The sequence below is a fragment of the Taudactylus pleione genome, unplaced genomic scaffold (assembly GCF_031769625.1).
Source record: "Taudactylus pleione unplaced genomic scaffold, aTauple2 ptg000520l, whole genome shotgun sequence".
Classification (NCBI taxonomy): Eukaryota; Metazoa; Chordata; class Amphibia; order Anura; family Myobatrachidae; genus Taudactylus; species Taudactylus pleione.
The window spans coordinates 9,748,199-9,761,926 of NW_028284922.1; the positions used below are offsets into that span (position 1 = coordinate 9,748,199).

Genomic DNA, 13,728 nt, shown 5'->3' on the forward strand with positions numbered 1-13,728 from the left:
GTGTTGCTCCTCTCTGTATGCTGGGAGGAGGCGTGGCTGTGGTCTGAGGATGTCCCAGCAGGCTCAGCAGTGCACTGCCACGCCTCTTCCCAGCGTTAGTGAGGAGATATGAATGTGTTATGTGTTGCTCCTCTCTGTATGCTGGGAGGAGGCGTGGCTGTGGTCTGAGGATGTCCCAGCAGGCTCAGCAGTGCACTGCCACGCCTCCTCCCAGCGTTAGTGAGGAGATATGAATGTGGTATGTGTTGCTCCTCTCTGTATGCTGGGAGGAGACGTGGCTGTGGTCTGAGGATGTCCCAGCAGGCTCAGCAGTGCACTGCCACGCCTTCTCCCAGCGTTAGTGAGAAGATTTGAATGTGTTATGTGTCTCATACGTGACTACCAGCTAAATAAAACAAATTCTTGTTATTGTTGAAAGAGGTTAGTTGTTAAAAAAGCAAAACTAAGTTGATTCTGTTAAGTAAAGCAGGCCTAGACTAGTAAGGTACTTCAAATGGAGAATATAATTTAATTTGATAATTTTTCATTAATTTGAAAACTGGAGCCAATTCAGCTATAGCGAAGATCTAATGCGAAAATAGGACCTGTGAGTACTCTCAAACTGATCTTACATCCTTGGCAAGAAAAAAAAAAATTTTTTTTTTGTTCCCCAGTGTAATGTAAGATGCAAGATTTTTTAATGGTACTATTCATTAAGAAGATATTGGGGCTAATACAGATTTGGAGGTAAAACGGGCGTACATTGTTAGAAGAGACTTACTTGTGTGTATTGAATCTGACCCTCAAAGGCATTAGAGTATGTTAGCCATGGCTTACTAAACTGCTTTTCAGTACTAGAATGTTTTGGAATGTTTAGCCTTATTTTTCTGTGTATTCTTTAATGTTATTCTCATTCTTCCTAAATGTTCCTTTTTTGGGAAACAATCTCTATTTATTATCTAATTCCTTCAGGACTTTCTTCCTTCAGGACTTTCCTGCTGAATTGTTCCTCTTTTAACTCGAATCCATACATCGGTACTGCTTATCTCCTCCATTGATTTCAAAAACATTTAACATATAGTACTTGTACTGTTTTATAGCAACAAGGGGATTGTAGTTATATATTGTTTTTTTGTTATTTTTTTTTCTCTCTAAAGCACACGAACAAACCTGTGCATGTATGAAAAAGTGTATTTCATTATTTATTGGGATCTAGCAGATTTGCATAGTCTCATTTTCTGACATAAAACCTCCTTAGTTGCAGTGCTTACCACAAGTGACCCTAAATTATCACCAGTTAAATTAATTATCACACTGCAGTGTACAGTATAGGAATCGGCTGCGTAACAAATTGCACTATATTCTGCTGTAACTGCATCCTAGGATATGCACTTAATCATTCCCAACTGCATCAGAAGCAAGTTTATTCCATACATCTATCACCTTATTTGTACAACATCAATTCCCTTAACAAGATGCAAATTATATCCCAAAAGAATGATCATAGCTAATTACTATTTCGATATAATGGGTGTAATGCAGCGCTGACTGTACTGTATGCCTATAGGGGTAGCATATCTTCCGTAACTCCCTACTGTTCTCGCAATGGCCGCACACGACTACGAGAAGCCAGGCGCATTCTGATCACATCTACACTTTCAACTGGAGAGACGAAACCGGGGTTTGGTGGGGCGTCCAAATAAAAAAAGGCACAGTTCAGTATGGTTGTGTTTGTGTAAATGCGACCCATGTATACCAGCGCATAAGCCAATATATACCTGTTAGGAAGCCTATCTTTTGCACCTAGTATAGGGCAGGTACAATTAAACACATGATGATGATGACAGCTATACCTGTGTGTGAAAAGATGTTATTTTTCCAAGCACGTTTTGTTTGAGCAATGTGCGCCCAATTTATACCAACTATGCCAATATCATCTTAAAACATTAAAAAAATTCTTGCATCTAATATTAATAAAATGTTCACATTTTAATAGCCATGATGTTTTTTAATAACCATGAGCAAGCACACCTACATATAATGAATAAAAATGAGCTAGAATGTAAAGAAATACATAAATGCATAACATAAAATGATCAGTTTCCTATGGGACCCTGCTTGATGAAATTGAAACAGATCTTTGAATGGTATATGCAAAGGCAGCCCACTGAGTGGACAGGAAGTGACCCCGTTCGCATACTGCTTCTTTAAAAACACACAGTGTAGCCTGAAGCTATACAGCCTCTCTCGCACTGGTGCTCTCCCTCTCTCCTCTCTCTCTCTCTCTCTCTCTCTCTCTCCCTCTCTCTCTCTAGCTCGCTCTGTCTTGCCATAGAGGGTTTTAGCCAGCAGTTCTCAGGCAGTGTGATCTGTGTTTGCATACTGCTAGTTTATGCTGGGAAGAACGCAGAGTCCATGTGCACTTTATGGATGCTGATGCTACGCTGATTCTCTGGAAGCAAAAAAGAATATGTCCAGCACTCAGCATGACCCATTCTATTCTTCTCCGTTTGGCCCTTTTTACAGAAGGCATACTCCATACATGGTACAGCCAGAGTATCGCATATATGAGCTGAACAAGAGGCTGCAGTCTCGTACAGAGGTAAGACCTTTTAACCTTCCCCTAGAATCGTTATTATTCATTTATTCCATACTTACTCTATGGCTAGTTCAATCTCTGCACCTAAGTCCTTGTTGACTATTATCACTTCATAACCCCGGTAAATGGTCAATGTGTTCTGTAATAGTGGAATGCTGTGTTATGTTTTTACATTTGTATCAGGTACTTCTGAATGACTGGGGTAAAGTTAAGTTCCAGAGTTTAGTTGTCTTTTTATGCATTGTTTTTGTTTGTTTGTTTTTGTTTACCTTTTGTTGTGAATAACTTCACATATTTTGATGTTGTTACACATTTTTAGAATACTGAATAATGTTTGTTAGTTGTTCGTATACATTTCAGAAAATGTGACATTGTTTAGAAGACAATTAAAAGTAGATATTTTTGTACCTAACACAACAAAACAAACATCAATATTTTTTTTGAAAGAATTTTTTGTTTGTTTTTTTAAATTTCAAGAAAAAAGTTTTGTTATTTTGGAAGAGATTTGGAGATATGTAGCATAAATTAATTTTTTGTAAACTGTAGCTTGAATGGGGTGGGGGTGAATGCTACACAGACTGGATGTGGAACGGAGTTCAAACTCTTTGTACAACTCACTTTTTAAAGTGTTGAAAAGTGTGTGAACTGGATTAATGCCAACCGCCCATAGCACCTGTATCTCCAATTGTACGCTGTCGCCACCCTGGCGTGTGTGTGATTGCACGGCTGTATGATGTCAACAGTTCAGAAGTGTGGAATTATTTTACAGAAGTGTGAAATGAGACACTTGGCATGAGGCTAATTTGACTGATGCTCTGGGATGCAAGGCAGCTATTAGGTATTCTGGGTTAAAGGTATCGTAACAAGAAAATTAAGGTTCATACTTATTTAAATAACTTTTAGCCATTTTAATGCTGCTCACCTAACATTTTAGATGTCGATTTCTTTATATTGTGTCCTGCAAGTTTAGGGTAAAGTTTTATAAGCATCATCTTTTATTAGGTTTTGTTTGCTTGTTCTTATGTTATTTACCAATAAAGAGTAGACATGTGCTTTTGCCTTTCTTCTAAATATACACAGAGTCACGTGCACAATACACAGCAAGCAACACAGTGCATTAATACTTAGAGGAATGCATTGTAAGGTGGACGTGACAGCTTTGGTCATGCTATGCCAGACAGACAGATACTTTTTGGAGCCAGCAAAGGTGTTTCCTAGCAAGATCTATGACCAGAAAACACAGGGAAGTAAGAGGGAAGGGGATTTGATTTCAATAGAGCAAGTGACCCTCTTGCATTAAAGGGACCAATTACTGTAGTTCTCTATGTAAATGTAAGCCTGGCCAGTTAGCCTATGAAGGGGATCATTTTAACTCCAATTATTTCCCGCATGGGTGGTCTCATAATTGTTATGCATCTTTTATTCTTCAATTGTTTAAATCGTTGAGGCACCATGGATTTACTCTGCAGGATGCTGGGAAGACCATTCATTGGTTTTAGTCTGGCAAAAGCATATATTAATTGGAATGCTGTCATTATTACATATACAGGGACAGAGATTCAGCTATAAATAAATTGTAAGTGACACACGTGAAAGACTGGGTCACAGTTAATCCCCACTCAGTACAACAGAAAAATTGTTTTAATTGTCTATATAATGTGTGTTAATTGGGCAGTCAAGTGAGCTAAATGAAGCAATAAAGACTGCTGCATCTGTTTATGGTCTTACAAATCAGAATGGTAATATCTCACAATCATTCCTCTATGCAGTGTGAAGAGCTTGCAGTCAAAATGTGCTTAGTTATCCAAGAGAGTTTATCACATTGTTCATGCGAGAGGTTATCCTACAGTAATGTTTCTGGCCATCAAGTTAGAAACATACGTGTCTAAGAAGGCAAAGGAAAAATATGGATATAAACAGCAAATGATCATAAATAATTTTTTTTTTTAAACCATGTGCCCCTGATTAGCACAAACGAACAGGACGATTTGGAACAGGTTCGTAGAAGTGATGAACTAATTTTCCTGTGTGGGTCCTAAAAGGATGTATAGGAAGAAGCTCATGGCCCAACTTTTATTTTCAAATCATGGGATCCCTTAGCATGCATTAAAATGCAATCATGTTAATGCCAAGACGATATGTTTTCAGTGTATATTCAACTTGCCCTAAAAAAGTTGCCACAAGTGTCTATAAGAGTTGAATAAATAAATACTAGAAAAATGTTTGTTTTTCCTCTGTGGGGCCATCTGCTGGCCACAGGTGGAATTGCTGCCGTCGTATTTGTTTATATACAGTAATTTCAAATTTACCAAGCAAGATTTTTTACCTATATAAGGTTCACTGCAGATCTTGTTAAAATCACATTTCAACCTAGAAAATCTACCTCTTAAATGCCTATACAGCTTGCCACTTTGGTTTCACTTGTATGTCATGTTTTCTTTCACATTTAGCTTACATTAATTTATTTGTTATTGAATTGTCTCATATCAAAGACCATTTTACATGCTTATGATTGGGTGGGCTCTACTAGCCATTCAGAAAATCTGGTAAGGCAAGCCACAATTAATATGCGCTACCAACTACGTAAAAGATTTTAGTAGCCGCAGTTCTGAGGTCGGCCACATACAGCCTTTAATCTATTCTGGTTGTATAATACAGAATAGGCAAATTAACTTAGTTCACCAACTTTAAGCATCATTGAGGGAGGGTCAGTGAGCGGAGGGGGTCAATGACAAACCGTAATCTCTTCATTATGGCTCGTAGTCTTCCTGCTTACACCCATCCCATCCCCAGAAGGGTAGAACCTCAGGAAAAATAACTGTAAGTAGCAACCCACATGTCTCGAGAGAGTGGACACCTTAGTAAAATCTTATAGTAGGAAGCAGAACAGTTTTTAGTAGTTATGGTTAAGTTTTTTCCACTTTGTGTTAATTGTGTTGTTCTATAAATCCCATCTACACATAGGGTCACTTTATCTCTCTGTTGTATTGATTGATTAATAATAAATATACACATTTTATAGACTTATCTTTGGGATAACACTCAAAATTGTATGTAGTATCGAAATAATATATAAACTAACTAAAATACTTGAGATGGCTTATAGTCCTCCACCTAAATTGTTTTTATTAAACTTTTAATTAATGGTGGATCAGGCAGGAAGTACAAAATGTACTATATAAAAAAGAATGGGGGTGTATTAAGTTTGTCTTATGAAAAACTCACATCTAGGGCTTGCTGAATGTGTGAATATATAGATCAGATTGCTTGGTGTCCTCTTCTGTATAGGGACTTTGTTATATATGCTATCAGATGTAGACTCATTCTACAAACACACACATACACCTGTATACACACATACATATATTCATCAGTGGTTCCCAACACATTTATTACATTATGTTGACACAGATTCTGAATTTAAGATTTAAGACCGCTTCTGGCACTTATCCACAGGGTATTGAGAATGATGCTGATCCAAAATACTTTCCACAAATTACTAAAAATTAATTGTGGAAATAAATAAACACAAACGGCATTAACACCCTTTGTATTTGCAAGTTCAAATTTGCATTACTTTAAAAGTCACACAATTTATTCATTGACTGCACTTGTGTAAAAAATTAGAGGGCCACCTGTTGTGAACTGTTTTAGTGAATGTAGTGTACAATAAATATGAAATATCCATCTCTATATGAGGTCCTACAGCATGGAAGAGACTCTTCAAATATAACAAAATAAAAAAGGAAAAACTTAGAGAGACTCACACATTTGGGGAAGGGTACAAGACGACTGCAAAAGGGCTAAATGACATCCCTGGTACAGGAATGAAAGAACTATGGAACCACTGCCATACTGCCTAGATCAAGCCACCTGCTTAACTTATGTACTTATCTGAAGCTGACTGTAACATTGAGCTACAGAAGCTACAGTGGCTGCTATGGAAGATATTTTATATGGGTCAATAATCTCCAATGCATTCTGCAAAAAGGAATGCATGTACGGGAGGGTTATCTAAAAGTTACGAAGTTACGTAACTATTGGGCCCGCCGCGCAAGGTTATTAAGATTAAGCAGACAGTTTATACTAGCAAGGTAGGAAGCCAGCATGCAAAGTCGAAAATGTAAAAACATTTATTCTTCTATATCAAAGAGCAGCAAATTATCAGTGTATCCAAACTGCCTGATGGCTGATGAGATGCTTATAGGGCACCTTTGTGAAAAGCTGCCATGTGTGCTGACTTATGTCTGTAAATATCTGTAGTCAGTGTCCAACTCACAATCCAAGAACAACCATGGTTGGATTATTGTGTCCCATTACATCCTGAGTTTATGCAGTTTTTCTGGCTATAGTAAACAGACTCATCATACTTTAAAGCTGCATTTGTGGAGTTGTATTTTTTGTTGTTGTTCGTTGTTGTTTGGTTGTTTATTTTGTTTTCTATAGTTATCTGCAATTTACATCAATGCCCTTGAAGGTGAACGTCTTAAGTCTGAAAATTCCACTTTGCAGCACAGAAGTTAAAGAGATAAGAAAATACCACTCCATCCAAATGATCCTAACTTTACATGGAAGCTCACTATTCAGCAGCTGTTTGCATAATGTAACATAGTCAGTAGTGCAAGGGACAAGGGGAGGGATGGACTTGCTGCTTAAACATTTGCAGAAACCGAGTTCCCTTAAATTTACAGAGGTTCAGGAAGTGAGAAGTTAAAAATCCAGTCTTGGGGTTTTATTAAGTTAGATGCATATAAATGTTTAACAATGGGGGTAATTTTCAGCGCTAAGTATAAGAGCAGATAGTATCTGGCCACTGCTGTGATATATAGTAACAATGGTGGTCATCTGCAGTGCTAAATATAAGAGCAGATAGTATCTGCCCACTGCTGTGATATATAGTAACAATGGGGGTCATCTGCAGTGCTAAATATAAGAGCAGATAGTATCTGCCCACTGCTGTGATATATAGTAACAATGGGGGTCATCTGCAGTGCTAACTATAAGAGCAGGTAGTATCTGCCCACTGCTGTGATATATAGTAACAAGGGGGGTCATCTGCAGTGCTAACTATAAGAGCAGATAGTGTATGCCCACTGCTGTGATATATAGTAACAAAGAGGGTCATTTTCAGTGCTAAATATAAGAGCAGGTAGTATCTGGCCACTGCTGTGATATATAGTAACAATGGGGGTCATCTGCAGTGCTAAATATAAGAGCAGGTAGTATCTGGCCACTGCTGTGATATATAGTAACAATGGGGGTCATCTGCAGTGCTAAATATAAGAGCAGGTAGTATCTGGCCACTGCTGTGATATATAGTAACAATGGGGGTCATCTGCAGTGCTAAATATAAGAGCAGGTAGTATCTGGCCACTGCTGTGATATATAGTAACAATGGGGGTCATCTGCAGTGCTAAATACAAGAGCAGGTAGTATCTGGCCACTGCTGTGATATATAGTAACAATGGGGGTCATCTGCAGTGCTAAATATAAGAGCAGATAGTATCTGGCCACTGCTGTGATATATAGTAACAATGGTGGTCATCAGCAGTGCTAAATATAAGAGCAGATAGTATCTGCCCACTGCTGTGATATATAGTAACAATGGGGGTCATCTGCAGTGCTAAATATAAGAGCAGATAGTATCTGCCCACTGCTGTGATATATAGTAACAATGGGGGTCATCTGCAGTGCTAAATATAAGAGCAGATAGTATCTGCCCACTGCTGTGATATATAGTAACAATGGGGGTCATCTGCAGTGCTAAATATAAGAGCAGATAGTATCTGCCCACTGCTGTGATATATAGTAACAATGGGGGTCATCTGCAGTGCTAACTATAAGAGCAGGTAGTATCTGCCCACTGCTGTGATATATAGTAACAAGGGGGGTCATCTGCAGTGCTAACTATAAGAGCAGATAGTGTATGCCCACTGCTGTGATATATAGTAACAAAGAGGGTCATTTTCAGTGCTAAATATAAGAGCAGGTAGTATCTGGCCACTGCTGTGATATATAGTAACAATGGGGGTCATCTGCAGTGCTAAATATAAGAGCAGGTAGTATCTGGCCACTGCTGTGATATATAGTAACAATGGGGGTCATCTGCAGTGCTAAATATAAGAGCAGGTAGTATCTGGCCACTGCTGTGATATATAGTAACAATGGGGGTCATCTGCAGTGCTAAATATAAGAGCAGGTAGTATCTGGCCACTGCTGTGATATATAGTAACAATGGGGGTCATCTGCAGTGCTAAATACAAGAGCAGGTAGTATCTGGCCACTGCTGTGATATATAGTAACAATGGGGGTCATCTGCAGTGCTAAATATAAGAGCAGATAGTATCTGGCCACTGCTGTGATATATAGTAACAATGGTGGTCATCTGCAGTGCTAAATACAAGAGCAGGTAGTATCTGGCCACTGCTGTGATATATAGTAACAATGGGGGTCATCTGCAGTGCTAAATATAAGAGCAGATAGTATCTGGCCACTGCTGTGATATATAGTAACAATGGTGGTCATCAGCAGTGCTAAATATAAGAGCAGATAGTATCTGCCCACTGCTGTGATATATAGTAACAATGGGGGTCATCTGCAGTGCTAAATATAAGAGCAGATAGTATCTGCCCACTGCTGTGATATATAGTAACAATGGGGGTCATCTGCAGTGCTAACTATAAGAGCAGGTAGTATCTGGCCACTGCTGTGATATATAGTAACAAGGGGGGTCATCTGCAGTGCTAACTATAAGAGCAGATAGTGTCTGCCCACTGCTGTGATATATAGTAACAATGAGGGTCATTTTCAGTGCTAAATATAAGAGCAGGTAGTATCTGGCCACTGCTGTGATATATAGTAACAATGGGGGTCATCTGCAGTGCTAAATATAAGAGCAGGTAGTATCTGGCCACTGCTGTGATATATAGTAACAATGGGGGTCATCTGCAGTGCTAAATATAAGAGCAGGTAGTATCTGGCCACTGCTGTGATATATAGTAACAATGGGGGTCATCTGCAGTGCTAAATATAAGAGCAGGTAGTATCTGGCCACTGCTGTGATATATAGTAACAATGGGGGTCATCTGCAGTGCTAAATACAAGAGCAGGTAGTATCTGGCCACTGCTGTGATATATAGTAACAATGGGGGTCATCTGCAGTGCTAAATATAAGAGCAGATAGTATCTGGCCACTGCTGTGATATATAGTAACAATGGTGGTCATCAGCAGTGCTAAATATAAGAGCAGATAGTATCTGCCCACTGCTGTGATATATAGTAACAATGGGGGTCATCTGCAGTGCTAAATATAAGAGCAGATAGTATCTGCCCACTGCTGTGATATATAGTAACAATGGGGGTCATCTGCAGTGCTAACTATAAGAGCAGGTAGTATCTGGCCACTGCTGTGATATATAGTAACAAGGGGGGTCATCTGCAGTGCTAACTATAAGAGCAGATAGTGTCTGCCCACTGCTGTGATATATAGTAACAATGAGGGTCATTTTCAGTGCTAAATATAAGAGCAGGTAGTATCTGGCCACTGCTGTGATATATAGTAACAATGGGGGTCATCTGCAGTGCTAAATATAAGAGCAGGTAGTATCTGGCCACTTCTTTGATATATAGTAACAATGGGGGTCATCTGCAGTGCTAAATATAAGAGCAGGTAGTATCTGGCCACTGCTGTGATATATAGTAACAATGGGGGTCATCTGCAGTGCTAAATATAAGAGCAGGTAGTATCTGGCCACTGCTGTGATATATAGTAACAATGGGGGTCATCTGCAGTGCTAAATATAAGAGCAGATAGTATCTGGCCACTGCTGTGATATATAGTAACAAGGGGGGTCATCTGCAGTGCTAAATATAAGAGCAGATAGTATCTGGCCACTGCTGTGATATATAGTAACAATGGGGGTCATCAGCAGTGCTAAATATAAGAGCAGATAGTATCTGGCCACTGCTGTGATATATAGTAACAATGGGGGTCATCTGCAGTGCTAAATAGAAGAGCAGATAGTATCTGCCCACTGCTGAGATATATAGTAACAAGGGGGGTCATCTGCAGTGCTAAATATAAGAGCAGATAGTATCTGGCCACTGCTGTGATATATAGTAACAATGGGGGTCATTTTCAGTGCTAAATATAAGAGCAGGTAGCATCTGGCCACTGCTGTGATATATAGTAACAATGAGGGTCATCTGCAGTGCTAACTATAAGTGCAGGTAGTATCTGGCCACTGCTGTGATAAATAGTAACAATGGGGGTCATCAGCAGTGCTAAATATAAGAGCAGATAGTATCTGGCCACTGCTGTGATATATAGTAACAATGAGGGTCATCTGCAGTGCTAAATATAAGTGCAGATAGTATCTGGCCACTGCAGTGATATATAGTAACAATGGGGGTCATCAGCAGTGCTAAATATAAGAGCAGATAGTATCTGGCCACTGCTGTGATATATAGTAACAATGAGGGTCATCTGCAGTGCTAAATATAAGAGCAGATAGTATCTGGCCACTGCTGTGATATATAGTAACAATGAGGGTCATCTGCAGTGCTAAATATAAGAGCAGATAGTATCTGGCCACTGCTGTGATATATAGTAACAATGGGGGTCATCTGCAGTGCTAAATATAAGAGCAGATAGAATCTGGCCACTGCAGTGATATATAGTAACAATGGGGGTCATCATCAGTGCTAAATATAAGAGCAGGTAGTATCTGCCCACTGCTGTGATATATAGTAACAATGAGGGTCATCTGCAGTGCTAAATATAAGAGCAGGTAGTATCTGGCCACTGCTGTGATATATAGTAACAATGGGGGTCATCTGCAGTGCTAACTATAAGAGCAGGTAGTATCTGGCCACAGCTGTGATATATAGTAACAATGGGGGTCATCTGCAGTGCTAACTATAAGAGCAGGTAGTATCTGGCCACAGCTGTGATATATAGTAACAATGGGGGTCATGTGCAGTGCTAAATATAAGAGCAGGTAGTATCTGGCCACAGCTGTGATATATAGTAACAATGGGGGTCATCTGCAGTGCTAACTATAAGAGCAGGTAGTATCTGGCCACAGCTGTGATATATAGTAACAATGGGGGTCATCTGCAGTGCTAAATATAAGAGCAGGTAGTATCTGGCCAATGTTGTGATTTCTATGCCTGCCTGGTTTCCGACGTTACAGTGTTGCACAATTACTACTCATCCGTAAGTATTGCATCTCCTTGTGTGCAATAAAGTCATTTTTGTTTGTCGCTTAAAACCCATGAACTCAGCATTCTGCATATTTAACAGGATATTGTTTCCTCATTCTAGGTCCATAAGCAGATGTGCCTGTATCCCTATATGCGCTACTCCCTGACTGGGTGCTCAAATCATTTAACAATGCTCTGAGCTTAAAGTGCAGCAGCTGGATGTTCATCCAAACCTGGTGCATATTCCATCACTGTGAGCTCAAAGCCCATTTCTTCTGCCAGAGCTTTCTGTCATCAGATCCTGGCGAGGGCCCCGATTATATCATGGGGAAATCCCATTGGACTGATTATCCACAACTAGATTTTCCCTTTGAACTGATGCAATGAAAACATAATTTCTCACTAAATTTTACACCTGATGAGAAATATGTGGGGAAACATCAATAAAAGTTCAAATTAAAGAGGTGCAAGTACAATAGGAGCAAGTAAATGGTGCAATGGCATCCCACCATTAAATATACTGTATTAAAAACACAGTACTGTCCACAAGCATAACGCATGCACAAAACCCACTACCGCACTGAGAACTGTGGGCCTGATTCAGAGACGGATGCTAATGCAATTGTCACGCAGATTGAGCGATTATTTGCCATCGCGCATGCGTATAAGTGCAGTGGTCACATTGCGATTACAGACGCTCAGTGGATCCCATCACAAAGTGACTGACAGGTTGTCAAAGTTTTGGGGTGGTAAAGGGGCGTGGTCAGAAAAACACAGGGCGTGCCTATCCGTTTAAACGCCGTTACATGGGCGTGCATAAATTAGCCATTGCTATTGCATATGTAGCTCTGCGTGTCAGAAGAGCACCCAAGACTGCTGCAGGTCAGACCTGCCGCAAGGGTAAGATGGCTGCTGATGTTTGATGTTACCGATATTTACACATTTATGTGTCGTCGCACGCAGGTACAAAGGCAACAGTGGGCATCTTAATGCTCGGGTGATCTTTGCTCACAGAGCATATTTTCGCTGTTGCGTTGTGTATGTAATTGCATTAGTGTACATCTCTGAATCCGGTCCTGTGGCATGACCATGGAATCATAGATGCAGTGCTGTTCTCTTTGGCTTTGTAGAGAAGCCCCTGTTAATTGGTGGTTGGCATCTGGTTGTACCAAAGTTCTAGTGAGACAACTAAACAGGTAAATTGTCAATGATTTATCTCACACACAGGGAATATTATGTATAGTAAAAGCTATGACTGTTGCTTACATAAAGGTTGCCCAGACAGTGACTATATACAGTGTGTTCAGACCTAGGTTACTATTCTGCATAACTCTCTCTAGCTTTCCTCTCACAAAACAGAAGGCTTTAGCACAGCACTCTCATTCAGTAATCACAGTATCTCTCAATAGACCTCTAACCTGCTCCCCAGGCAAGAGACTGACACATTGTTTATCAGCCTCTCACAGGTGGCCTGACAATCAAGACTGCCAATCAGCTTCTGACTACCTGGGGCATATATATCTCCCCGACAACCTTTCCTGTTTTGTTTTTTTGGCACAGGTGACACATATGTACGTAAATATTGCACAGTGACAGGGCAGCAACTGGGGCTGAGCTAGGGAGGCACTTGCCCTGGGCTCCTGATTGGGGGGGAGGAGGAACACAGATTTATAACTAGGGTGGTGCAGCTGCAGGTACTGGCTGCCTCCTCCCCTGTATGTGCCACTGCCACTTACCTCCCACTGGCCGCCACAATGTATAATAGTAGTGGGGCAACCGGCACCTTCTCTGCTAGATGCACCACTGCTAATATACATTATAGCGGGCAGCGCTGCAGCTCAGCCCCATGCACATAACCACTCCACCCCTTCTGCAATGTCTGCAGGGACTGGACTTCCGAAGGGCATGGTTGATGCTAGATCCAAGTGTACTGACAACCATGTGAC

At 40.2% G+C, this 13,728-nt stretch overlaps 1 protein-coding gene across 2 annotated transcripts in view; it reads left to right on the forward strand.

Moving 5' to 3' along the window:
- Positions 1–2,242: 2,242 nt before the first annotated feature.
- LDB2 (LIM domain binding 2) overlaps positions 2,243–13,728 on the forward strand; it is a 497,768-nt gene continuing 486,282 nt past the window's right edge. For both annotated transcript variants that reach the window (XM_088450642.1, XM_088450643.1), the window contains exon 1: positions 2,243–2,581. In XM_088450642.1, coding sequence (XP_088306768.1) covers positions 2,450–2,581 — 132 coding nt within the window. In that variant the 5' untranslated portion in view covers positions 2,243–2,449. The remainder of the gene's footprint in view (positions 2,582–13,728) is intronic.